Source organism: Mobula birostris, chromosome 5 (genome assembly GCF_030028105.1).
Source record: "Mobula birostris isolate sMobBir1 chromosome 5, sMobBir1.hap1, whole genome shotgun sequence".
NCBI lineage: Eukaryota > Metazoa > Chordata > Chondrichthyes > Myliobatiformes > Myliobatidae > Mobula > Mobula birostris.
The window spans coordinates 62,388,314-62,415,049 of NC_092374.1; the positions used below are offsets into that span (position 1 = coordinate 62,388,314).

Genomic DNA, 26,736 nt, shown 5'->3' on the forward strand with positions numbered 1-26,736 from the left:
CAACTGTGCTTCTTCCTCTGGATGTTGTCTGGCCTGCTGCATTCCACCAGCATTTGTGTGTGTTGTTTAGAAAACTTAGCTCATTTATTTTTCAACATAGTCCCCTCCTACATTTACACACTTAGTCCAACGGTCGTGGAGCATACAGATCTTGGACCTCCAGAAAGTGTCCACAGCAGGGGTGATTGATAAGTTTGTGACCTAAGGTAGAAGGAGATGAATTATATAGCTATTGTTACATGCTCATGCAGTACAACTCTTTGAGTGATGATGCAGAAAGTTTGAAGTTAATAACTCATCAGGGGTGATTGATAAGTTCGTGGCCTAAGGTAGAAGAAGATGAGTTAGTAACTTCAAACTTTCTGCATAATCACTCAAAGAGTTGAATTGCATGTGCATGTAAGATGTGAGAGAATAGGACCAATCAAGTGTGACAGTGGAAAAGTGTGTATGGAACCGGAGAAGATAGCAGAGGTACTCAATGAATGCTTTGCTTCAGTATTCACTACGGAAAAGGATCTTGGCGATTGTAGGGATGACTTACAGCAGACTGAAAAGCTTGAACATGTAGGTATTAAGGAAGAGGATGTGCTGATGATTTTGAAAAGCATCAAGTTGGATAAGTCACCGGGACAGAACGAGAGGTACCCCAGGCTACAGTGGGAGGCGAGGGAGGAGATTGCTGAGCCTCTGGTGATGATCTTTGCATCATCAATGGGGATGGGAGAGGTTCCAGAGGATTGGAGGGTTGCGGATGTTGTTCCCTTGCTCAAGAAAGGGAGTAGGGATAGCCCAGGAAATTATAGACCAGTGAGTCTTACTTCAGTGGTTGGTAAGTTGATGGAGAAGATCCTGAGAGGCAGGATTTATGAACATTTGGAGAGGCATAATATGATTAGGAATAGTCAGCATGGGTTTTTGAAAGGCAGGTTGTGCCTTATGAGCCTGATTGAATTTTTTGAGGATGTCACTAAACACATTGATGAAGGAAGAGCGGTAGATGTAATGTATATGGATTTCAGCAAGGCATTTGATAAGGTACCCCATGCAAGGCTTGTTGAGAAAGTAAGGAGGCATGGGATCCAAGGGGACATTGCTTTGTGGATCCAGAACTGGCTTGCCCACAGAAAGCAAAGAGTGGTTGTAGACAGGTCATATTCTGCATGGAGGTCGGTCACCAGTGGTGTGCCTCAGGGATCTGTTCTGGGACCCCTACTCTTCGTGTTTTTTATATAGACCTGGATAAGGAAGTGGAGGGATGGGTTAGTAAATTTGCTGATGACACAAAGGTTGGAGATGTTGTGGATAGTGTGGAGGGCTGTCAGAGGTTACTGCTGGACATAGGCAGGATGCAAAACTAGGCTGAGAGTGGCAGATGGGGTTCAACCCAGATAAGTGTGAAGTGGTTAATTTGGATAGGTCAAACATGATGATAGAATATAAAATTAATGGTAACACTCTTGGCAGTATGGAGGATCAGAGGGATCTTGGGGTCCATAGACACTCAAAGCTGCTGCGCAGGTTGACTCTGTAGTTAAGGAAGCAGATGGTGCATTGGCCTTCATCAATCGTGGGAATGAGTTTAGGAGCTGAGAGATAATGTTGCAGCTATATAGGACCCTGGTCAGACCCCACTCGGAGTATTGTGCTCAGTTCTGGTCGCCTCATTATAGGAAGGATGTGGAAACCATAGAAAGGGTGCAGAGGAGATTTGCAAGGACGTTGCCTGGGTTGGGGAGCATGCCTTATGAGAATAGGTTGAGTGAAATCGGCCTTTTCTTCTTGGAGCGATGGAGGATGAGAGGTGACCTGATAGAGGTATATAAGATGATGAGAGGCATTAATCATGTGGATAGTCAGGGGCTTTTTCCCAGGGCTGAAATGGCTAGCACGAGAGGGCACAGTTTTAAGGTGCTTGGAAGTAGATACAGTGGAGATGTTAGGGGTAAGCTTTTTATGCAGAGAGTGGTGAGTGCGTGGAATGGGCGGCCGGCGATGGAGGTGGAGCCAGATACGATACAGTCTTTTAAGAGTCTCCTGGACAGGTACACGGAGCTGAGAAAAATAGAGTGCTATCGGTAACCCTAGGTGATTTCTAAGTTAAGGACATGTTTGGCACAGCTTCGTGGGCCAAAAGGCCTGTACTGTGCTGTAGGTTTTCTATGTTTCTGTTTCATTACACCAGTACAAACTCACTTTTACCTTCATACTGACATCTACTGGACCAGATCCATAATGAATTTGACATTCTGGTCTCAACCCCTCTCATCTCCAACAGTCATATGCACATCTCAGGTGGGGAAGCCAATGACCTCAGTTGGCTGAAAGATGTTGGACGTTGACCATTTACTCCCCCCCACCACCTCCTTTGGTGACCAGTTGGCCAGGAAGAGGAAGTTAATTGATTATGTGTCCATATTTTCACCTTTGGGAATCTAGCTCACAACTGAGAGCAGGAGTAGGAACATGGACCAAAGGCAATTTCTGAAGCAGCCCTGTGGCTTCTTGGGTAGCACTTTTGCCTCTACAATACAAAGCTGTGGATTCTAGCTGTACGTCAGAAAGGTGAACACAAACATCTAAGCTTACATATCACCTTATTGCTGAGAATAAGCTACATCCACACTAGACCACATAAATCCATAGCTTTTTCTCTTCGTTTTGACCCTCCATCCACACTGAAATGGCGTTTTCCTCCCCCGAAAATGGAGCTTTTCTGAAACATTCACCAGAGTGTTTAAATCTGAAAACGCCGGTTGGGCATTGTAGTGTGCACGGGGTAACCGGAGATTTTAAAAAACCTGTCATCCCTTTCATCAGTGAAAAGACTATGGCTGTAAGAAATGTTTCCAGGGTGACCCCTCTGTGGGAGTGGGGAAGATGTTGGTGGGGCCACCTGGGGGTCTGTGTGTCCATATGTGTAGCTATTGTAGTGGCTGTGAGGCTGGTATTGTGTCAGTTTTTCAATGTTCGTCATCAGCCGGGTCATACTGTCCGTGAACTCCCTGTTGGTTGCCTCCATACGCTCCAGTATTTGTTTTTTTAGTTTTAAGTCCTCCTGCGCAAGATCCAACAGCTGTCCGTCGTTTGGCAATTTCCTTTTAAGTTTTTCTAGTCTGTAACTGGACAAACGCGCCCAAGTATACCGTTTCCTCTTTGTTTCTTTTCTGTAGATGTGTCCTGCGCATGCCCAGTAGGAGGCGATTCACCCAAATACCCGTTTTAATGTGGACGGAGGTATTTTCAAAAACACTTGGTGTGGACGCCTATCGTTTTTTACGTGAAACCGGCGTTTTCAAAATTATCCGGTTTAGTGTGGACGTAGCCTCAGGCACTTTTTGTTCCCTGGTGTGGGCACAGAAGATGCTACAGCACATGAAGGACTGCAGCTGAATCCTCCTGGGTGTACTGACCAATATTCCTTAATCATAGTGCCCATTGTTTAATAAGAGCCTGCTAGCTTTACAGTGACTGCTGTTTCCTACATTAAAGTGATGACTGCTTTTCAATTAAGTATATAATTGACTGTGAAACATTTTGGGTCATTGTGTAAAGTATTATGGAAATGTAAGGTGTTGTCAGAACTTGGAAAGAAGCAGGCAGTTAGAACCCAGTGGAAATGAGTTCTGTTTCACCTTTCTACCCGCATTGCTTCCTCACTATAATTCCAGCGGAAATTCCAGTCTCAGTTTGTGGATTTTTTTTAACATTACCCTCTTCTTCAAAGCAGGATACCAATTCAAGAGCTTGTTGATTTTACCCAAAATCAATCTCAAGCCCCCTCTGTCCAATAAAATGTGTAGAACAGCAAATAGATTCTCTTCCATTTCCAAAATGATCAATTCCAGAGTTCATAGTTAAACTCATCCAATAAATAGGTTTCAGATGGCATTTGATCTTTGTATTAGATCTGTAACCCCATCTATAATGTTAATAAATCTACTACCAAGGCTGCTGAGATGCAGGCATTGCCAATTCTTACAGATTCATGTTACTGATCTCCGAGAGATTTTGATGGAGGAAAGCTGACCCATGGCCCTACCTAGTCAATGTTACTTACAAGAGCAATCAGGCCTTGCAGAAGAAAACTGTGGAATCCACACGCCATCATGAGCACAATAGTAACTTCCACTTTGTTCAGCAGCCAGCCCGTATCCTTCAAAGCAGTACAATGTGCAATTCACACGCAAGTCGTCAGCAACACAAGAGAAGCCTCCATTTAAAGGAGTAAAGGGTACTCCACAAACAGTATCTATTGAGGAAAACACGTATAATTATAAGTGATTGGCCTCTGTGGTATCCTAGCCAGACTAAAACCCATTTGCCTGGATAGATTTAGCTGTAAAGACACAAGAAGTTGGCATAATCACAAAGGATTATTGTCCAATAATGACTCTTTGTGGCCAGTAGATGTAAAATTCACAATATGCATAGTGACAAGACTTTTTCAAAAGCAGCTCCCTGTCCTGTGACAAAACCACCAGAAAGGGCAAATACAATAATGTTGTGGGTTGTCCATTATCTCATATAGTCGCTCTGAAACCCATGATCTCTACCACCAAGAGGGAAAAGATCCAGACACAGGGAGATGACTTTCTATGAGTTCACATTTAATAGTGTATTATCCTGCCTTGAAAATTGTTCTTCATTCAATACTGCTAGGTCTAAATCCATTTGGGTTTCTCATTCAACAGCATTGTGACATTACCTTTGCCAAAAGATCTGCAACAGTTGAAGAGAGCAGCTTACTGTTGGGGTGATTTTCTGGAGATATGGAATAGAGCAAATATTAATTTCAACAGCAACCAGACTTCAGATCTGAATGTGGATTGTAGATTGAATTTAAAATGCAGCTCAGAACAATGGCCTTCCCGGAGCTGCAGACAGGGGTTGATTGCAAACCAGGAAAGACCCCATTAACCAAGAAATACCCTATTGACCTGACATGTCTGTATATGCATGAATGTAGCTCAGAGACAGCAGTGATTAACTCATTTTGGGTGTGTTAGTGTGAAGATCTTGGTGTTTGAAAATGATGTGTAACTGAAAGGAAGTATCATGAATGCATTGTAACTATAGAAATTGTTCTGTTGTTACCTTTGATTTTTAACATATAAAAATGTGATATAATGTTGATTCAGGGAGCCTCTCTCCAGATTGACTCCAAATGCTGCCAGCTTGTGTGTGCTGAACAAAGACTTTTATACGACCAGCTATGTGTCTCTCTGGTGGCTTTCATTGACAGTCACAACACTCACCACCAACATCCAGGACGATAAATGCTAGAGGGCCTGTGATATCCAGATCCCATAAATGAATAAACCAAAGGTAGAATGTGGGTGGCTCGGAGCATTGGATTCTAAACCAACATTCAAACATCTGCTGGACTTAAATAACCCTGGTGGATTTGATTATAAATACAGGAAAATTTCCCTCCAACGTAGATTAATCAGCAAAGTTGTGTTAAGAATGCTGCATCTCACCCATTGAGTGTGACACAATGTCTGCAATTAAATTTGAAATAACATTTGACTTTGGCAGCACCCTCTCTGGACCAATTGTCAGCTGTCAATCTGCTAATGATGGAAAAGGATAATTGATGAATAATGGACAATTGATCTATTATATTATTTACAATGTTTCCCAAAGACAGACCTTTCCACGTGCATCTAACACTCACTAGTATTTTCTCTACCCAGTTCCCACAACTCCCTGTAACACTTCAATCAAGCAACCAAGCAGAGTTCACTGCCAAGAAGGCCCACCAGCGCCTTTACTTCCTGAGAAAACTAAAGAAATTTGGCCTGTCCCCTAAAATCCTCACTAATTTTTATAGATGCACTGTAAAAAGCATTCTTCTAGGGTGCATCACAACCTGGAATGGAAGTTATCCTGTCCAAGACTGAAAGAAGCTGCAGAAGATCATGAACACAGCCCAGCACATCACACAAACCAATCTTCCGTCTGTGGACTCACTTTACACCGCACGCTGTCGGAGCAGTGCTGCCAGGATAATCAAGGACACGACCCACCCAGCCAACACACTTTTCGTCCCTCTTCCTTCCAGGAGAAGGCTCAGGAGCTTGAAGACTCATATGGCCAGATTTGGGAACAGTTTCTTTCCAACTGTGATAAGACTGCTGAACGGATCCTGACCCGGATCTGGGCCGTACCCTCCAAATATCTGGACCTGCCCCTGGGTTTTTTTGCACTACCTTACTTTCCATTTTTCTATTTTCTGTTTATGATTTATAATTTATATTTTTAACACTTACTAATTTTTACTATTTTTAATATTTTTAATATTTAATATTTGTTATCCAGGGAGTGGGAAGCACAGAATCAAATATCGCTGTGATGATTGTATGTTCTAGTATCAATTGTTTGGCGACAATAAAGTATTAAGTATAAGTAAAATATCATTCAAATTGAATTTAGCACCTTCTTTTTATCTCGGCCTTCTGGATATTATTGAAACATTGAAGCTTTTTAATGTTGGCAGCACAGAATCTAATAGAATGAGCAGAGGCTATTTGGCCTGTTGATCCCGTGCTGGTTATTTAACATAGCTCATCAATTTGACCCTTTCTCCCCAGCTCCTCTTCAACTGACCTTACAAATCTCTCCCCTTCAGGTACCGGTTCAGTTTCCCTTTGAAAATCTTTGTTGGATTTACTTCCACTACTATTTTAAGCAAATTCCAGAACTCATTGCTTTAAAAGAAAGTTGACTTATTAACCTCTTGGCTGTTTTCTGAATTACCTTGAAATGTTAATATGAGTATAACATGTTACATTTTATGACGTGAATTATACTGTAGTATGCATTTACCTCTGATGATGATTTGGATGTCACAAGCTCTCTTATTGCCTGAAGGGTCAGTTGCAGTGTAACGTACGATCGTCTCCCCTCGACGGAGGAAATCACCAAGTGAATGAGTCTTTTCAATCTTCAATGGAGCACCTAATAATGAATGGAAGGTGTTGATTAATGGAACTCAGCACTTCACCGGTTCTGGTAAGATAACCCATACAAGCATGCTCATCCATGTGATCTTTGGATTGAAACCTGTCTTCACCATTTGGATGGCAGCCTGGAAGAACAGATCATCTTCACAGAACTACAAACACATAGAGATAACTTGGATGCTGACCTGGAATTTCTTCTTGTGGTAGGAAGAGGCATTTATGATGAAGGGGTCTCAGGCCATAAGCTCTGTGGCTCTAATCCTCCCTCGAAGCCGATAGCTCTGCCCTCTTCCAGCCCTGGCTATAAGGGCATCCCCTGACCTCCAGGGTACTGCGGTCTGGGGAGGGAGCTGAGGTGCTGACTTCCTTGTCATTACTCAATAAACAGAGGAAAATAACCTTTCTCCAGCTTCTGATATCCCCAACTCAGAACAAACAACTTCTTTCATAACAGGAAAGAGCTACTTAAATATACAGCCATAATGAAACAAACAACATTAATTTAACTTTAGAATTGTACATTTTAATGAATCGGATCTTATTTCTGAAATCTGCTGATCACATTACCTGAGTTATCTGAAAACTGTGGTTCCTCCCACATGGCTTGATACTCTTCCTCATGTGTCAGGATGGGTGGTGGTGAGCGACACCTGTCAATCACAGGGGGTTCAGCATCTAAACGTAAACAAATCAGACCCTCAGTAAATTCTGCTGTCTCCTTCATACAGAAAGTCAAGTGCACCAAGTTCCTGGGAACTCCACATCACGGATGACCTCACCTGGTCCCTTAACGTCACCTCCCTCAACAAGAAGGCGCAGCAGCACTTCCACTTCCAAAGAAGATTGAGTCAAGCAAGGCTTCCACCAACCCCCCACCCCCCACCCCCCACCATCTTAACTGCGTTTTACAGGAGCATCACTGAGAGAGCATCCTGTCAAGTTGCATCTTCATCTGATATAGGAGCAGTCGAGCATTAGACCGTAAGTCCCTACAAAAGACTGTGAGAACAGCTGAGAGAATCATAGGGGTCTCTCTACCATTCATCAAGGACATTTATCAGGAGTGCTGTGTACGCAGGGCCCTTAGTATTATTAAGGATCCCATCCATCCATCCAGCATCCTCTTTGACTTTCTACCATCAGGCAGGAGACTCCGATGCATAAAGACACTAAAGGTCAGGATGGGATACAGTTTCTGAACTCCCAGTCGCATTGTATTCGAAGTGTCACTGGTAAATTTGTTCTGTACGTTACAATATTTAATATTAATGCACTTTAGTTTGTTATTCATGTGTGATTCATCTGTAGATTTTATCCTTACCTTCATAAGTTATTGCCTGTTATGTGTTATGTTCTTTACATCCTGGTTCGAAGAAATGTTGTCTCATTTCTATATACATTATATATATGTAGTTAAATGACAATAAACTTGATTTGACTTGACTTGACTTACTGTTTTCCAGGTGTAAAGTAGGGTTGTATGGAACTTACATGGTTTGTAAGGCACTGGGAGATTACACTTGTGAGCTTATTGAACTTTCTTCCATCACAGTTAGCCAGTGCATTATACATCATGATAAAAACGACACGTAAAAACATTCCCCTCATCTTACTCAATTCTTTTTGACTCTTCTGGGTACCAAGCCTTCTGACACCTAGAACAATATCTCTTTTTTTTAACCATACCAACCCCCCCTCATGTTCTCAGCTCACTCTTGTATGCTCATATGTTGTGAGCAAATATTGCTGCAATATTTCAGCAAAGGCCTGACTCTGGATAGGATTACATAAAGGATTAGTAATAAGAACAGAAAATGCTGGAAAAATTTGGCAGGTTCTGTGGCAAATTTGTAAAGAGAAACAGATTGACAAGGAATTCACTATCTGTCAATCATTATTGATTTTACTACCTTGGTTTTATCACACACTACATTTTAGGCTTTAAATCTGGGCAAGTAATATAGCATAAAGAAGTTACAAGAGCCTGTAGACCCACACCACCAAGTTCAGGAATAGTTATTACCCCTCAACCATCAGGCTCTCGAACCAAAGGGGTTAATTTTTTGTGCAGTGAAAACGATGATTGAGAAGATGCTCAAGGAAGCTTAATGGTCTGAGGGTGGATAAATCTCCTGGACCTGATGGAATGTGCCCTCGGGTCCTGAAGAAAGTAGCTGGAGAGATTGCGGAGACCTTAATGATGATCTTTCAAGAATCGATAGATTCTGGCATTGTACCGGATGACTGGAAAATTGCAAGTGTTACTCCGCTATTTAATAAGGGTGGGAGGCAGCAGAAAGGAAACTATAGACCTGTTAGCCTGACATCAGTGGTTGGGAAGTTGTTGGAATCGATTGTTAGGGATGAGATTATGGAGTACCTGGAGGCACATGACAAGATAGGCCAAAGCCAGCATGGTTTCCTGAAAGGAAAATCCTTCCTAACTAACCTACTGCAATTCTTTGAGGAAATTACAAGCAGGATAGTCAAAGGAGATACAATGAACGTGGTGTACTTGGATTTTCAGAAGGCCTTGGACTAGGTGCTGCAAATGAGGCTGCTTAGCAAGATAAAAGCCCATGGAATTACAGTTAAGTTACTAGCCTGGGTGGAGCATTGGCTGATTGGCAGAAAACAGAGAGTGGGAATAAGGGGATCCTATTCTGGCTGGCTGCCTGTTATCAGGGGAGTTCCGCAGGGGTCGGTGTTGGGACCGCTGCATTTTACGATATATGTCAATGATTTGGATTACGGTATTAATGGATTTGTGGCTAAATTTGCTGATGATACAAAGATAGTTGGAGGAGTGGGTAGTGTTGAGGAAACAGAGAGCCTGCAGAGAGACTTAGATAGTTTAGGGGAATGGGCAAAGAAGTGGCAAATGACATACAATGTTGGAAAGTGTATGGTTATGCACTTTTATGGAAGAAATAAATGGGCAGATTATTATTTAATGGGGAGGGAATTCAAAATGCAGAGATACAAAGTGACTTGAGAGTCCTTGTGCAAGATACCCTAAAGGTTAACCTCCAGGTTGAGCCGGTTGTGAAGAAGGCAAATGCAATGTTGGCATTCATTTCTAAAAGTATAGAATATAAGAGCAGGGATGTGATGTTGAGGCTCAAAAGGCACTCGTGAGACCACACTTGGAGTATTGTGTGCAGTTTGTGCTCCTTATTTTAGAAAGGATATACTGACTTTGGAGAGGGTTCGGAGAAGAATCACAAGATTGATTCCAGGAATGAAAGGGTTACTGTGTGAGGAACATCTGGCAGCTCTTCAGCTGTATTCCCTGGAGTTCAGGAGAATGAAGGGGGATCTCATAGAAACATTCTGAATGTTAAAAGGCCTGAACAGATTGGATATGGCAAAGTTATTTCCCATGGTAAGAGATCCTAGGACAAGAGGGCACGACTTCAGGATTGAAGGACGTCCTTTTAGAACTGAGATGCGGAGAAATCACTTTAATCAGATGGTGGTAAACCTGTGGAATTTGTTGCCACGAGCGGCTGTGGAGGCCAAGTCATTGGGTGTACTTAAGGCGGAGATAGATGGGTTCTTGATTAGCCAGGGCATCAAAGGGTATGGGGAGAAGGCAGGGGAGTGGGGATGACTGGAAGAATTGGATCAGACCATGATTGAATGGCAGAGCAGACTGGATGGGCCAAATGGCCTGCTTCTGCTCCTATACCTTATGGTCTTATGGTCTAACTTCACTCAACTTTCCTCATCATTGAAATGTTCCCACAACCAATGGACTCACTTTCAAGGACTCTTCATCTCATGTTCTCATTATTTAATGCTTATTTATTATTATTATTTCTTCTTTTTGTATTTGCATTTTATTGTCTACTGCACTCCGGTTACGCCATAGTTGGGTGGTCTTTCATTGATTCTGTTATTGTTATTATTCTATAGATTGATTGAGTTTATTCACAAGAAAATGTATCTCAGGGTTGTTTATGGTGACATATATGTACTTTGATAATAAATTTATTTTGAACTTTGAAACACTTCTTATCACGTGTAATTACCATTCTTATCCAGGAGATGGAGCTAATGAGCTGGAGGCTATCACAACTGTGAAAGCATCTGGCCTAGGCAAAGTTAATACACTTCAATAGCTGAAGTTTTCTGTCTCTGTCCTAGAGGGATTGATTACGTTTCAAATCAATGCTTCCAAGTTCATGTCACTTTTCCCAATTGTCTCAATGGGAAAATTACAATTTTCCGTTGTGCTCAGCATAAACCAATGTTCTCCTAAATGAACTGTAATAGTCTCTGACATTTGGTGGATGACAGGATGAGCTGCGTTATTGGGGAAATTAAATGAGGGAAGAGAGAACACCTCAGTAATGCAGGTAGCCAATTTGAAAAAAGTGAAATCCCACAATATGAGACTGTTCAGATAATGCTGCTTAAGTGATGCCAACTATGGATTAAATAATAACCACAATTCTCCATCAAAATACCTTACATTTTACAAGATAGTGCTGTGAGATATTTTACAGTCAGTTCAACTGGCAAACAGACCATCACTTTAATGAATTGAACAGTTCCAAAATCTGCAAGTACTCCTATTGGAGAAATACATAGTTTTCCAGTTTCAGATAACTCGCTCCCTTGTCCCTTTTCTCTCTCCTCCTGATCTACTCAGCTCCTCCTACATGCACCTCGCCACATTTCCTTCCCCTCCTCCACCATTCCACCCATCCATCACCTAACAATTTCTCCCATTGGGTTGCCCATTTCTGTATTTGATTCCGTGCTCCACCTTCATTTCCTATCAGATTCACTTGTCTGTAACTTTTTGTCGTTCCCCTGGTGGCAACCCATTTCAATTCTATTTCCCATTCTCATTCCGACAAGTCAGCCCATGGCCTCCTCTATTGCCGCGATGAGGCCACACTCAGGATGGAGGAGCAACACCTTATATTCCGTCTGGGTAGCCTCCAACCTGAAGGCATGAACATTGCTTTCTCAAACTTCTGGTAATTGCTTCCCCTCTCCTTCACCATTTCCCATTCCCATTTCCCTCTCTCACCCTATCTCTTTACCTGTCCATCACCTCCCTCTGGTGCTCCTCCCCTTCCCTTCCTTCCATGATCTTCTTTCCTCTCTCAGATTCCGCACCCCCCCCAGCCGTTTATCTCTTTCACTAATCAACTTTCCAGCTCTTTACCTCAACCTCCTCCCCCTCTCCAGGTTTCACCTATCATCTGCCATCTTGTTCTTCATCTTCCCCACTCTCCACCTTCTTACTCAGACCTCTCCCCTTCTTTTCCAGCTCTGAAGTTGGGTCTCATCCTGAAACGTCCACTGTTTACTCTTTTCCATCGGTGCTGCCTGGCCAGCTGAGTTCCTCCAGCATTTTGTGCGTGGTGCTTGGGCTTCTAGCTTCTGCAGATTTTTTCTTCTTTGTTGTGTTCGGTTACCACCTTCGAGACTTTGTTGCTATTTCCACTCTTCCCTCTCCTATCTGCCTATCACCCCTCCTTACCTTTCGCTTACCAGCTAGTTAAAGTTAAAAGCAGTAGTATAAAAGATGAAACAGAATCATAAATATTATTAGATCTGTTGCTTGGTGGCATTACAGTGCAAACATAAAACTACTACATTACAGAAATAAATAAATAACATAAACTCAAAGAACGACAAGGTAGTGTTCATGGGTTAATGGACCACTCAGAGATGAGATGGTGGAGGGGAAGAAGCTGTTTCTGAATTGTTGACTGTGAGTCTTCAGGCTCCCGTAGCTCCTCCCCAGTGGCTGAAATGAGAAGAGGTCATGTTCTGGATGGAGAAGGTCCCTGATGATGGATGCCACCTTCTTGGTAACTGCCTCTTGAAGATGTCCTTGGTGGAGGGGTTGGGAGTTGTACCCATGCGGGATCTGGCTGAGTCTACAACCATCTGCAACCTCTTGCAATCCTGTGCATTGGGATCTCTATACTGGGTTATAACGCAAATAGTCAGAGTGCTCTCGCTGTACATCTACAGAATCTGATAGCGTCTTTGTTGTATACATAATCTCCTCAAACTCCTAAAGAAGTAGAATTGCTGGTGTATCTTCTTCATGATTGCATCAATGTGTTGGGCCCGGGGTGTTGATGCTCAAGCATTTAAAACTGCAAACTCTTCCCACACTGACCGCTCAATGAGTACTGGTGTGTATTTTCACAACCAGCCCTTCAATTTGTTTGTTTCGTTTTACCTGGATGTGGGATTTTGGGTTTGATGTTCTCGTTGCCATCCACACTATTTGCTTTTTACTTTGCACGTGGGGGTGGGGTTATTTTTCTTTGAACAGCTTTCATGGTTTTCTTTGCTTTGTGGCTGTCTGGAGAAGACAAATCTCAGAGTTGTACGGCTACTGCGTCCATACTTCGATAATAAATGCATCTTGAACCTGAAGTCTAAAATCATTTCCTTGGTCTTGATGATGTTGAATGCAAGGTTGTTGTTTCAATGAGCTACAGAGACCATGCTGTCTGGACAAAACTTGGAGAACTTAATCATCGATGTTTGGCTATGATGGGAATTGGCTCCTGCGATATAGAAAGAGGTTATATTTCCAAGGGTCACATTATGGAATTTCATTGTCAGAGGCAGGTTAGTAGATGACCTCCAATCTGTGGATATTTAGTGTAAGGCCCCCATTCCCTTGCACGCATCAGTGAACGATTCAACAATAAACTGGAGTTTGGTCTCTGAATGATGTCATTGACACTGCATGGGATTGTTCGATGTGGAAAGCCATGATTGCCCAAGATTGCAGACTAGGTCTACTCCACCAGCAAACTTGTTAGAGGTGAGGCAGAGCACAGCTGCAAGTTAGATGGTGAGAACATTGAACAGCACAGCACAGGAACAGGACTTTCAGCTGACGATATCTCTGCCAACTATGATGCCAAACGAAATTAATGCTATCTGCCTGCACATGACCTATCTCCCTCCATTCACTTCACGTGTTAGTGTGCTAGGTAACAGCCTGAGCTGAGATTAGGTATCTCAGGTAGATATGGTATGGAGTGGCACTTAAAAAAATCATAGCTTACTTGCTATCCTGCAGCGGATGAAAGATAAAAACTAATTTCTTAGGGGAGTCATAGTTAATACATCAAAGGCTTTTGTGAAGCCAGTTTTGGCCATGTAGAATGTTGTCACTGCCCACTGTGCTTCTCTTGGAATGAAGATCACATATACACTTTTTCTGGTTGGATTTCACCCCCATCGTGAGTCAGAGGGCACCATTTTTGATGACTGTGAGGAGACAGCTGATGAGGACTCTGGCAATGACTTTCCCTGTGACAGACAGTGGGAAGATTCATCTACAGTAATCACACTTGAATTTCTTTCCTTATTTGAATATCATCATGGGTATATTTCCCTGAGGCCTGAGGCTCATGGCATATCCTCCTCTTCCCAGATTTGGAAGACAAGACTACCAATTTTATTTTTGTTAGTTTCTCTCTACCAAGTATTAGAACTTTGTGGGGGATAGATTCTGCTGTCAAGGCCGTACTGGCTTTTCGTTCGTTTCTCGTGGGGCTGTTATTAAGGCGAGACTTGACAGAAAAATTCTGATCACATGTCCTTGTTCAGAAACCACGATTTGTAAGTATCAGGCTCTGCAGATACTGATTCCTGTATTCTCTATAATATAATCCCTTTGATCTCATCTAATTCATCTTTCCACACTCCCTTCAAAGCCATCAGGGCAGTTTCTGCACTCCCTGGCATCTTGAATCTGTCAGGTTGCTTCCTGCCATCCCTTTACACAGTTGGCTTCTGTTCCCCATGTTCCCCTTAAACTTATTGGGTGCTTTGGAAAATGTATTAGACGATGTGAAAGTAAAGGTGAATTAAACATGTGTTGGAGTGTTGGAGGTCCACCCTGAGCCAAAGTATTGACGCAATCATGAAGAAGGCATGCCAGCGCCATACTTCATTAGAGTTCAGGAGATTTGGTATGTGGCTGGAGACTGCAGCAAGCTCCTACAGATGCATGGTGGAGAGCATCTTGACTGGTTGCATCATTACCTAACAGGGGCTTCAATGTGCTGGCTGCAAAGGGTCGCACATTCAGCCAGCTCCATCACGGGGACAACCCTCCCCAGCATCTTCAAAAGGTGGTGCCTCAGAAGGTGGCATCCACCATTAAGACCACGGTCATTCAGGGCACGGCCTTTTCTCATTACTATCGTCAGGGAGGAGGAACAAAAACCTGAAGACTTTCAGTTAATGCTTTAGGAACAGCTTCCTCCCCCCGCCACCAGGTAGAGGTCCACGAATACTACCTCACTATTCCAACTTTGCACTATTTATTTATATTTTTTGAACTTATATAATTTTTATGTCTGGCACTGCACTGTTGCCACAAAACAACACATTTCACAATACTTATATATACTAGTAAAATTATAGCTTATCTTTCATCATAGCATCACCTTCCAGTGTTAGCCCTATGTTCCTTGATTCCCTTATTACATAAAAATCTTACGTAGAGTTGGACTTGAATCTGCAACCATCTGCCTCAGAGGCAAAAGTAGAACCTGCTCACCCACTAACCTAATTCAGAGCTCATAATAAAACTCTGCCAAGCATCCATAATTAGCAAACAAGAGAAAATCTGCAGATGCTGGAAATCCAAACAACGCTCAGAAAGTGCTGGAGAAACTCAGCAGGCCAGGCAGCATCTATGGAAAAATGTCCAGTCGACGTTTTGGGCTGATACCCTTTGGCAGGACTCAAGAAAAAGAGATGAGGAGTAGATTTAAAAGGTGGGTCACAGGTTTTCTGCTGGCCTGTAGAGCTGTTTAGTTTTCCCTTGAGGCATGGTGGAGCTCCCAGTGGAAGGATTGTGGTTCTTTAGCTTGAGGTTCTGCTGGTCAAACCAATGCAGGCGTTTTCTGGTGAAGAAGCCAAGTGCCTCTTCAGGTACGTACTATGGTGGGCTTCAATGCAGCCCAGACTTGTTGGACACTGTGCAGATCCTGTTGGTTGGGAGCTGATAGACTCTTCATGAAGCACAATTGAGAAGAGTGGTCTTTGTGGGGATCTTGAGACCTTCAACATTTATTTGTATTGGCAGCTTTTCTGTTGCTGCAATTGTGACAAGGTTAGGCTGATAGAGTTAATGGGACAATGAGGCAGTGGTTAGTTCAACAGTCATGGCACACATTTCACAGATGTTCCCTGAGGCCTCCCATTTGGATAATGCCATAGTCTAGCAGATTCCAGTGCCTGGGTCAGGGCCATGAGGCCTTGTGCTGTCTCTGACAAAACAGGATGTTCAACATATTCCAAGTATTTGGTCAAGAGGAGTACGCTGGTAGAGGTGGCTTTCTTGACCTCTCTATATGACTCATTCATCTTTCCAGTGGTCTTTAACCATAACAATGAAGTCACTAGGAGGTTGAGAGAGGACTTTTACAAGGTTGGAGAACAAATCCTCCATGGCCTCATCCACAGTTTCCCAGCTTGGGGAATATGTGCTGATGCCACTGTCCATTGGTTGCCTGTTAGAGTTAGACGCACCATCCACGTCATTCAGGTGCCTGACTATGTTTTTCTAGGCAGTGAAATACACCACTTAAAGACAATATTCCTCTTCCAGGGTGGCTGTCCAGAGATGGTGTACACTGACCTCTTCTGAGAGCCTAGCATCTCCTGGTCTACCATACTATGTTCCAAGGCATTGGTATCAACCTCAGAGTACTCAAGTTTCTAGACCATAGAAGTAAAATGGCGTTCAGGTCTGTTGGTGATGGGCTTTGAGGATCCTGTCACTTCAGTCCCTGACCATCATACCGAGGAATGAATGTGCTTGTGTGCAACTTCTTTTAATGAGTGATGGCTATTCACGGTCATGGACTGGTGGCAAGGTGACTGAAGGCCTAGTTCTGCTGCAGGGATATTAATACACATGAGCAGTTGCAGACAGGAGTGTATACTTGCCTTCGGTTTGTTATGCTTTAGAGCTGAGTGTTTTGACTGAGGATCTGAAGATGAATTTCTACTCCTTACGATGTAAAAAAATAGGGTGGTTTTAAGACACAATTTAAGGGATTTGAAACTGAAGCAGGGATAGAGAAAGGTGATCAGGGATCAATAACAAAATCTGTATTGGTGAGGCAATAAGGAAGGTCACAGTGGGGAGGAAGGTTGGATACTCGAGGTGAGAGAGCTATCCAGTGACAAAAGCTTTCTCCATTTGTCCTTTTCAACCTGACTGATAGGGGACCACACAGAGCGGCTTTGTGAATTGTGTTTGAAATCTCTCTGTTGTCATTGGCATGTAGATTAAGTACTGTGACATCAAAAATGCTAGCCTTGTTAGGCCTAGAGAAAAACCTTGATCTTGCCTTCACGGATAGCATTGCCAAATACAGTAAGCTGTGCTTATGTTAACCAGCTCAACTTGGAGGGCTTCTGGGAACAACAGAGAATACATATCTATATTGGTATAATTTTTGATCCTTGGCGAACTGCATATCTCTAGCAGAGTGGAGACTTGGTGATGTTTAACAAATATAGAGTCCAAGTGCCTGAGAGGGGGAAACCAGTCACCTTCACAAAATACCCAATCAGTTAGCCTCACTCCAATGTCAGGACATACTTCCTTTCCTACGGCCCAGTATCCCAAACAGGTATGAGACTGGAGACCAGATGAAACCAGAGCGGTTAGTACAGAGCGAGTCAGATCACAAGTGTAGGCATTCTCTAATAGTATCTACTCACCAATAAGCATGTCTGGTACCTACTCACCAATAACCTTTATAATAAGGGAGCAGTTTGCCTTGTTCCCAGTTTTGTCCATTGCTGTATATGTGATGGTGATTTCTCCGATTGGGAAGAGATGGGGTGGAACCACAGCAGGAGTCACTTGTAAAAATACCTTGAGTTTGAGAGGAAAGATTAATGAACCATGAATTCGATAATTAACTTCATATAGAATGTAGAGACAAGCAAATTTGGCCCCTTAAACATATTCTTTGTGGAATGAGATCATGGCTAACCTGTAACATAATTCCATATCCCTGCTGTTTCCCCAAATCTCTTAATATTGTTTATTTCACTGGACAATCAATCTCAGATTGAAGTTACCAAGTGACCTGAAATTAACAAGTGACTGGAAATCAATTTGTGTTTGTGGAGCAGATTTCCAAATTACTACCACCCTCTGTATGTTCAAGTGTCTAAGTTCATTCCCGAATATCCTGGTTTTCATTTTTTTAGATTGGCCAACCACAACACACTGGTTAACTTCCAAAGTTCCAGGGAAAACACTCCTATATTATGTAATCACTCTGCATACTTCAGGGCTAATACATCTTCCCGTCTACCTCTTTGTACTCCCCTTCTCTAGTTAAAAAAGGTTGATTAATATGATTTGTTTCACACATACTTGTATACTTACACATTAAAACAAAGGAGGCCATTTGATCCATTGGGTCTATGCAGGCTCCTGGGAGAGTAATCCAGTCCCATTCCCCTTCTCCTTTCTTCTCTCTGGTTCTGCAACTTATTCTTTCTTCAACAACGTGCCCATGAACTCTCCTCTGATTCTGCTGCCAAAGTCCATGTGGCCACAGGAGAACACACAAACTGTGTACAGATATTGCCATGGATAGGATCAAACCAGGGCCCTGGACCCATGGCAAAAGAGCCCTAACTGTTATGCCGTGACCTTGCTGATCCTCTATCGTTTCCACTTCCTTCGCTCTGTCCTTTCACAGATCAAAGTGGCTTTCAGGGAACCCCTCACCTACTACATTGTTATGAAATAGCAGGTGTGGGACTTTTTTAAAAAAGATGTCCTTTGTTCAATAGATTAAGAGAAGGTTGACAGCTCTGACAGCACAGCACTCTCTCAGTATGGTCAATTTTATACTCAACTGTCTTTATCCCAAAAGGACAAAGACCTTTTGGCCCCGAAATGGGAAGGTTATCCATGAAGTTTAAACCAGGTAGCAAACACTTCATCCCTAAGTAAAAAGAAATCTTGGCACTCACCTGATCCCCTGAATTATCATTTGCTTCTGGTATCAACCAGCTGACATTTGCAGTTTTCTGATGCTCTAATGTTTCCACCTTGACTTCCCTGGGACAACTGATTTGCGGCCCCTCGATATCTAATCAATAAACAGTTTTATTAAGAAACATCATCAGTTTTAAAGCAATACGGAGTAGCCAAAGTACTGTACATCACAAAATTGTGTAACCAATAGATTACTGAAAGGTACTTGCTGGTCAATGTGCTCCTTTAATGTATTAGAACAGTGACAACATGCAAGAACAATTAGCCCTCCCCCACCCACCCACCTTCTCCCTCACGTGGTTTCACCTATCACCTGTCAGCTTGTACTCCTTCCCCTCCTCCCTCCACCTTCTTATCCTGGTTTCTGCCCCCTTCCTTTCCAGACCTGATGAAGGGCTTAGGCCCGAAGCATTGACTGTGCATTCCCTTCCATAGATGCTGCCTGACTTGCTGAGTGTGTTGCTGAGTTACATATGTGTTAATAACATTCAAAATTTCTCCTTTTGCTCTTTTTTATTAATCAGCTGGAATAATAGATCAACCAGAAGAAGAAACAGGGCCTTGTTTAAACGTCACATCCAAAGAACCGTACCTTCCACACTGCTCTCTTGATAATGTGCTATAATGTTAGACTGGATTTTATGCTCAACTTCCTGGAAAGGGATGTGACTCTATAACCTCTTTAACTAAAGACAAGTTTGCTACCAACTGAGTCAATGGAAGGATCATTTGAATTCTGTGATTTGATAACAATGAAGGTAAGCCAGAAGTGAAGTTGTTAAAACAACCTTCATTCTCATTCCAAGACAAACGCCTTCAAAGTCCGTGAATTGAATGAAATTACTTGCTCTTAAACCCATTAAAATATCAAGCATTTGTTAGTAACAAAAATGTAGTACCAATTTGCACTTACATGACCTATGTTAGGGCATATTCTGGAGTTAGGGTATATAGGAAAATATTAACTTCAGCAACCAATCTTTAGATCCGAGCATGGATTGTAGATTAAATTTAAAATGCAGCCCCGGACAACAGTTTCCTGAGCTGTGGACACCAGTTAACTGAAAACCAGACAATGCTGATTAACATTCATTTTGGGTGTCTAGAGCAAGGGCGCAAAGAAGGAGGTGCGAAATTATATGTAATTCATAGGAAGCATTGTAGATACTTCGTAACCATAGAATTGTCCTGTCACTACCTTTAATGCTAAGCATATAAAATGGCATGTAATATCAGGTCAAACAGGCCTCTTCTTCTGAGAGTGTCTCATTTTGTTGAAAAAAGTCATTTCTGTATCCACTAGCTTTAGTGAGTCCCCGGTGACTTTTTTCACAATACAACAACCTATTCAGATTTAAATTTATTTCTTACCATTTCCAATGTGAACCCAGATTTTCTCGAAAACAAGCACAAGAATACCACACTTTTAATAAAATTAACCCTTGAGATATTCATCAAGGGATTATCAGCCAGAATTTGCATTCATGCAGCACATTTCAGAAAGCCAATTACTCCCAAGATACCTCAAAGTACTGTCGTTGAGGAAAATTTGCCTTCAACTCTAATAAAGTGATATTATGACAGGCCTGGGTAGCTGAGGGCATAATCACTAATCTAACAGTTAATAATGTAGCGTAACTCAAAGGACAGTTTTGGTCACCAATGTGGAAATTATGAGAAGTTTACAAAAATCCAGCTCTTATTTTAATGCCATGAGAAAGGTAGAAAGATACCTCGACAAAAGGCTTTATGAAGCTTCTGACTCCATTTGCCATTACTCATGCACCGAACTTCTTGTGTGACACCTGAGAGCCGGTAACCACGGCGACAGCTCAAATGACACACACTTCCTGGTCTGACTGAAGCTTTCCTGCAGAGATGAGGGGCCACCATCACGCCATCCGTCTTTTGTATGGGTGGACAACGGATTTCTGTTGAAATGCAAAAACGTGCAAAATAAAGTAGTAATATCTTCTTTGTATCTATCCTATCAAAATCTTCCCTTCATCTTAACAGTATCCTTCTTGTCACCCTCAATCCCTCTTTCCTAAAAAAAAGACCCCAGACTGTTTAATCTTCCTTGGAAGTTGTAAACTTGTATCACTGATATTATGCTTACAAACCTTTTTTATATAATCCCTAGAACATCCTTACTCTCTGTCACTATACGGAGATTGGAAGGTGGAAACTGTCTTACTTTTTGATTAAAACCTTGTGGGTCACCCTAATGGTGTTTGGAAAAGCTGCAATTGTGAGATTCACTCTTGGTTTTTCCTAAATAATACTGTTCTGGAACGAATTGCAAATCTTAAAGGGAAATGTCACAAGGCAAGCAAAATTCTTTGAGATTCTGACAACTGTTACCCCTGAATGAAGGGATGATGCCTTCATAATCCTTCTAAGTGGTGATGCCTCTTTTAGTAATTTGTTTCTCTGTTCTTCCTGATCCATTGATTCCTCAGTCCCTGTTAGCATATGATCTCCCAATTCTTTTTAATAACATGTAAAATTCACATTTCTCTACCTTCATGTTCACTTAACAGTCATATATCCTGACTCCAGGTTTATTAATATCTATCCATATTTTGTCAAAGTTCTAACTGCATCTCCAAGTTTTGCAAATTGTGGAAATACCATTTAAAGACTGTCTCAAGGGCTGTTTGTATCGTGAATTTGTAGTGTCCACTCATGACTATCTTGTGAAGGTAATGAATGGCTGTTGCTTTATTGAACTGTGGCAGTACTTATGGTGAATTTATCTCCAGGTTTTACAGGTGTTAAAGCATTCTAGCAGTTAGTTCTGATGACAACAGAAGGACAATATGTTTCCAAATCAGTATAGTGGCAAACATGCAGATGATGATAATCATTACAACATGTTACGTTCTAGGAGGAATGTTAGCCACAACAGATCTTTGATACTTCTTCCAATACATCCAAGTTTTCTGCTGTAATTTGCTGTTTGACATGCTGGTGGCAGTATTTCCATATTTATAATGACAAGAGATTACTAATAAAACTCACAGCATGCTGGAGGAACTCAGCAGGTCGGGCAGCATCTGTGGAAATGACCAGTCAATGTTTTGGGCCGGTACCCTTCATCAGGACTGAAGAGGGAAGGGGCAGAGGCCCTACAAAGAAGGTGGGGAAAGGGTGGGAAGGAGAAGGCTGGTAGGTTCCGGGCGAAAAACCAGGAAGGGGAAAGATAAAGGGGTGGGGGAGGGGAAAGGCAGGAAAGGTGAAGAAGGAATAGGGGAAAGAACAATGGGTAGTAGAAGGAGGCGGAACCATGAGGGAGGTAGTAGGCAGCTGGGGGAGGGGGCAGAGTGCCATAGGGATAGGGGAAGGGAGGGGGAGGTAATCACTGGAAGTTGGAGAATTCTATGTTCATACCAAGGGGCTGGAGATTACCTAGACGGTATATGAGGTGTTGCTCCTCCAACCTGCGTTTAGCCTCATCATGGCAGTAGAGGAGGCCATGTATGGACATATCCGAATGGGAATGTGAAGCAGAGTTGAAGTGGATGGCAACCGGGAGATCCTGTCTGTTGTGACGGATGGAGTGGAGGTGCTCGACGAAGCGGTCCCCCAATCTGCGTCGGGTTTCACCGATGTAGAGGAGGCCGCACTGGGAGTACCGGATGCAATAAATGACCCCAAAAGACTCACAAGTAAAGTGTTGCCTCACCTGGAAGGACTGTTTGGGGCCCTGAATGGCGGCAAGAGAGGAGGTGTAGGGACAGTTGTAGCTTACAGGGATAAGTGCCGGGTGGGAGATCTGTGGGGAGGGACGTGTGGACCAGGGAGTCGCAGAGGGAATGATCCCTGCAGAAAGCGGAGAGGGATGGAGAGGGTAAGATGTGCTTAGTGGTGGGGTCCTGTTGGAGGTGGCGGAAGTTGCGGAAGATAATGTGCTCGATCCGGAGGCTGGTGGGGTGGTAGGTGAGGACAAGGAGAACTCTGTCCCTGTTGTGGTGGCGGGAGGATGGGGTGAGGGCCGAAATGCAGGAAATGGAGGAGATGCGGGTGAGGGCATCATTGATAACAGCAGAAGGGAAACCACAATCCTTAAAGAAAGAGAACATTTGAGATGTCCTGGAATGGAAAGCCTCATCCTGGGAGCAGATGTGTGGAGATGGAGGAACTGAGAATAGAGAATGGCATCTTTGCATGTGGCAGGGTGGGAAGAGGTATAGTCGAGGTAGTTATGAGAGTCAGTGGGTTTGTAGAAGATGTCAGTGGACAGTCTGTCTCCAGAGATGGAGACCAAGAGATTAAGAAAGGGGAGAGAAGTGTCAGAGATGGAACAAGTGAATTTGAGGGCTGGGTGGAAGTTTGAAGTATAGTCGATGAAATTGATGAGCTCAGCATGGGTGCAGGAAGCAGCACCAATGTAGTCGTCAATGTACCGAAGGAAAGGTTGGGGAGCAGTACCAGAATAGGTTTGGAGCATAGACTGTTCCACATAACCAACGAAGAGGCAGGCATACCTGGGGCCCATGCGAGTGCCCATAGCTACACCCTTGGTCTGAAGAAAGTGGGAAGAGCCAAAATAGAAGTTATTAAGTGTGAGTACCAGTTTCGCCAACTGGAGGAGGGTGGTGGTAGTGGGAACTGGTGAGGTCTATTGTCCAGAAAGTAGCGGAGGGCTTTGAGGCCTTCTTGATGGGGAATGGAAGTGTATAAGGATTGGATATCCATAGTGAAAATGAAGTGGTTGGGACCGGGGAACTGGAAGTTATTGAAGAGGTGGAAGGCATGGGATGTATCCTGGATGTAGGTGGGGAGGGACTGAACTATGAGTGACAAAATGGAGTCCAGGTAGGGAGATACAGGTTCAGTGGGACAGGAGCAGGCAGAAGCTATGGGTCTGCCAGGACAGTCAGGCTTGTGGATCTTGGGGAAGAAGTAAAAACGAGCAGTGCGGGGTGTGGGAATCATGAGTTTTGTGGCTGAGGATGGAAGGTCTCTGGAGTTGATAAGGGTGGTGTTGATACAGGAGACAATGGTTTCATGTTTTTTGGTGGGTCCTGTACCAGGGGTAAGTAAGAGGAGGTGTCAGAGAGCTGCCTTTTGGCCTCAGTGAGGTAGAGACCTGTCCGCCAGATTATTACAGCACCACCTTCGTCTGCGGGTTTGATGGTGCGGTTGGGATTAGTGTGGAGAGAGTGGAGGACAGTGCGTTCAGAGGGAGTGAGGTCAGAACAGGAGAGAGGTGTGGTGAAGTTGAGATGGTTGATGTCTCAGCGACAGTTGGAGATAAAAAGATTGAGTGCAGGTAGAGGGCCCGGGCAGGGTGTCCAGGAGGAGGAGGGTTGAAGACAGGAGAAGTGGTCCTTAGGGGGAGGGGAATCCTTGCCAAAGTAGTAGGCTCGGAGATGTAGGCGACGGAAGAAGAGTTCAGCGTCATGGCGGGCACGGAACTCACTGAGCGGTGCAGCCTCTTCTACATCGGTGGAACCTGACGCAGATTGGGGGACCGCTTCGTCGAGCACCTCCACTCCTTCCGCCACAACAGACAGGATCTCCCGGTTGCCACCCACTTCAACTCTGTTTCACATTCCCATTTGGACATGTCCATACATGGCCTCCTCTACTGCAATGATGAGGCTACACTCGGGTTGGAGGAGCAACACCTCATATACCATCAGGGTAGTCTCCAGCCCCTTGGTATGAACATAGAATTCTCCAACTTCCGGTAATTCCCTCCCTTCCCCTATCCCAGTTTTGCACTACCCCCTCCCCCAGCTGCCCATCACCTCCCTCATGGTGCCGCCTCCTTCTACTACCCATTGTGCTTTCCCCTATTCCTTCTTCACCTTTCCTGCCTATCACCTCCCTGCTTCCCCTCCCCCACCCCTTTAACTTTCCCCTTACTGGTTTTTTTATCTGGCACCTACTAGCCTTCTCCTTCCCACCCTCCCCTCATCTTCTTTATAGGGCCTCTGCCCCTTCCCTCTTCAGTCCTGACGAAGGGTTCCAGCCCGAAACGTTGACCAATCTTTTCCGCGGATGCTGCCCGACCTGCTGAGTTCCTCCAGCGTGTTGTGAGTGTTGCTTTGACCCCAGCATCTGCAGAGTGTTTAAGATTACTAATAAACTGATTAAATAGGTTGTCATAGGCAATTTATCAATTTAAAAGATTAAAGCGGTTAATGCAAGATTGCTAGTGTAGAGAGCATACATGTTTGTATTTTTAACGTCAACTCCCTGAAGGAAAATTGCATTGCTTTCTCATAAAGGTAAACCCAGGTTCCATTTTTACATACATCCAGGCTGATTTTGTACATAAATTAGAAAATGCACAAAATCTCTCAATATCATACCCCACATTATTACAGTGAATGATGTTAATGAGGGTTATTTAACATGAACATTTAGTTATTGCCTTCCTGCTATAGTACAGAATCAGGATGTTCCATACTCAAAGTCTGTTTTCCACCAGCTTGAAGTGATTGTGGATGTTACATTGTTTAATAATGCATCATTGGACAGGTATCAAAAGAAGCAATTGCATGTCAATTTCCAAAGTAACTCTCTCAAGTGGCCTCATGCAGTGGAACTGTCAACTCGTGTCTTGCCCGCTAGAGCAATGACGTCTGATTACTGCAGGGAGGTTACATGTAAACAGGTTTTATTTCAGGAATGCTTCTGATTTGAATTTACTAATGTTTATAGGAGCTCACTTGTATGTATTAATGTTAAAGTCTGTCCCGAGCCTGGTGGCCCATCAGGCCAGTGCTTATGCCGGTTTCTGTGGCGTGAAGCGACTGAGAGTACGAGACTCCCCCCTGGATAGGACACCAGTCTATTGTGAGGTTAACCCCCAGCATTTGCCGGTTCCCATTTTCAGCTGGGTGGACTGGAGCAGTGTGTGGTAAGTGCCTTGCTCAAAGACACAACATGCTGCCTTGGCCGAGACTCGAACCCACGACCTTCAGATTGTGAGCCCAATGCCTTAACCACTTGGCCACGCGCCACACACCACTTTTTATGTATGGATGCCGATAAATTAGGTGCCTATAGTTTGGGTGAAACTGACTGGATACGTCTCTTTTATTCTATCATTACTTTCCCTTTCTATAGCTAAGACCTGGCTAGTGGCGTAGTGGCATCAGCGTCGGACTTCGGGACGAAAGGTCCCGAGTTCGAATCCAGCTGGCTCCCCTGCACACTTACCATCCGTGCTGGGTTACGAGCTGGTGATCTCTTTGGAAACTCACCCAGCAGAAGGCAATGGCAAAGCACTGCTGTAACTTGCCTCGTACACGGTTCCCCACTACGTCAGAGAGGCATGGAGGGAAATCACTCGCTAACCGGAGAAACTCCGGATGCAACGTCCTTTTCATTCTTTTCCTTTTCTATAGCTAAAGTTCTTTGCCTCTGCTCTGACACTAGAAATGAATGTGGGACACCTATTAATTTGTAAGAATGATATTAAACTATTGCAATGCAGGGGAGAAGAAAAGAAAGATCAGACTGTAGTGATGAAAGTACATCTATTTTATTGGCTTTTCAAGAATAATTACCAATAAATTCTTGTTCTGAAATCACACCAGGCCTGAGATACTACCTTCAAAATAGGTATTGCTGAATACAGCAGTTTCTCTGTTGATAATGAGAAGTATTGCATGGTTGAAACTTCCCATCTTTCTTGCTGCAAATTGTTGCTGCAGCAACATGTTTACAAACAAAAGGACGAAGTTTATTAATGTCTTCCTATAC

The 26,736-nt window shown here is 43.4% G+C and overlaps 1 protein-coding gene across 1 annotated transcript in view; it reads right to left on the bottom strand.

Annotated features, from left to right (window-relative positions):
* Positions 1-26,736, bottom strand: part of svep1 (sushi, von Willebrand factor type A, EGF and pentraxin domain containing 1) — a 264,755-nt gene that overhangs the window by 141,002 nt on the left and 97,017 nt on the right. Inside the window, exons 7-12 of the mRNA XM_072258150.1 lie at positions 20,745-20,942; positions 18,987-19,105; positions 17,739-17,868; positions 7,536-7,643; positions 6,832-6,963; positions 4,061-4,252 (exon numbers count right to left, since the gene is read on the bottom strand). Of these exons, the coding sequence (XP_072114251.1) occupies positions 4,061-4,252; positions 6,832-6,963; positions 7,536-7,643; positions 17,739-17,868; positions 18,987-19,105; positions 20,745-20,942 (879 nt within the window). The remainder of the gene's footprint in view (positions 1-4,060; positions 4,253-6,831; positions 6,964-7,535; positions 7,644-17,738; positions 17,869-18,986; positions 19,106-20,744; positions 20,943-26,736) is intronic.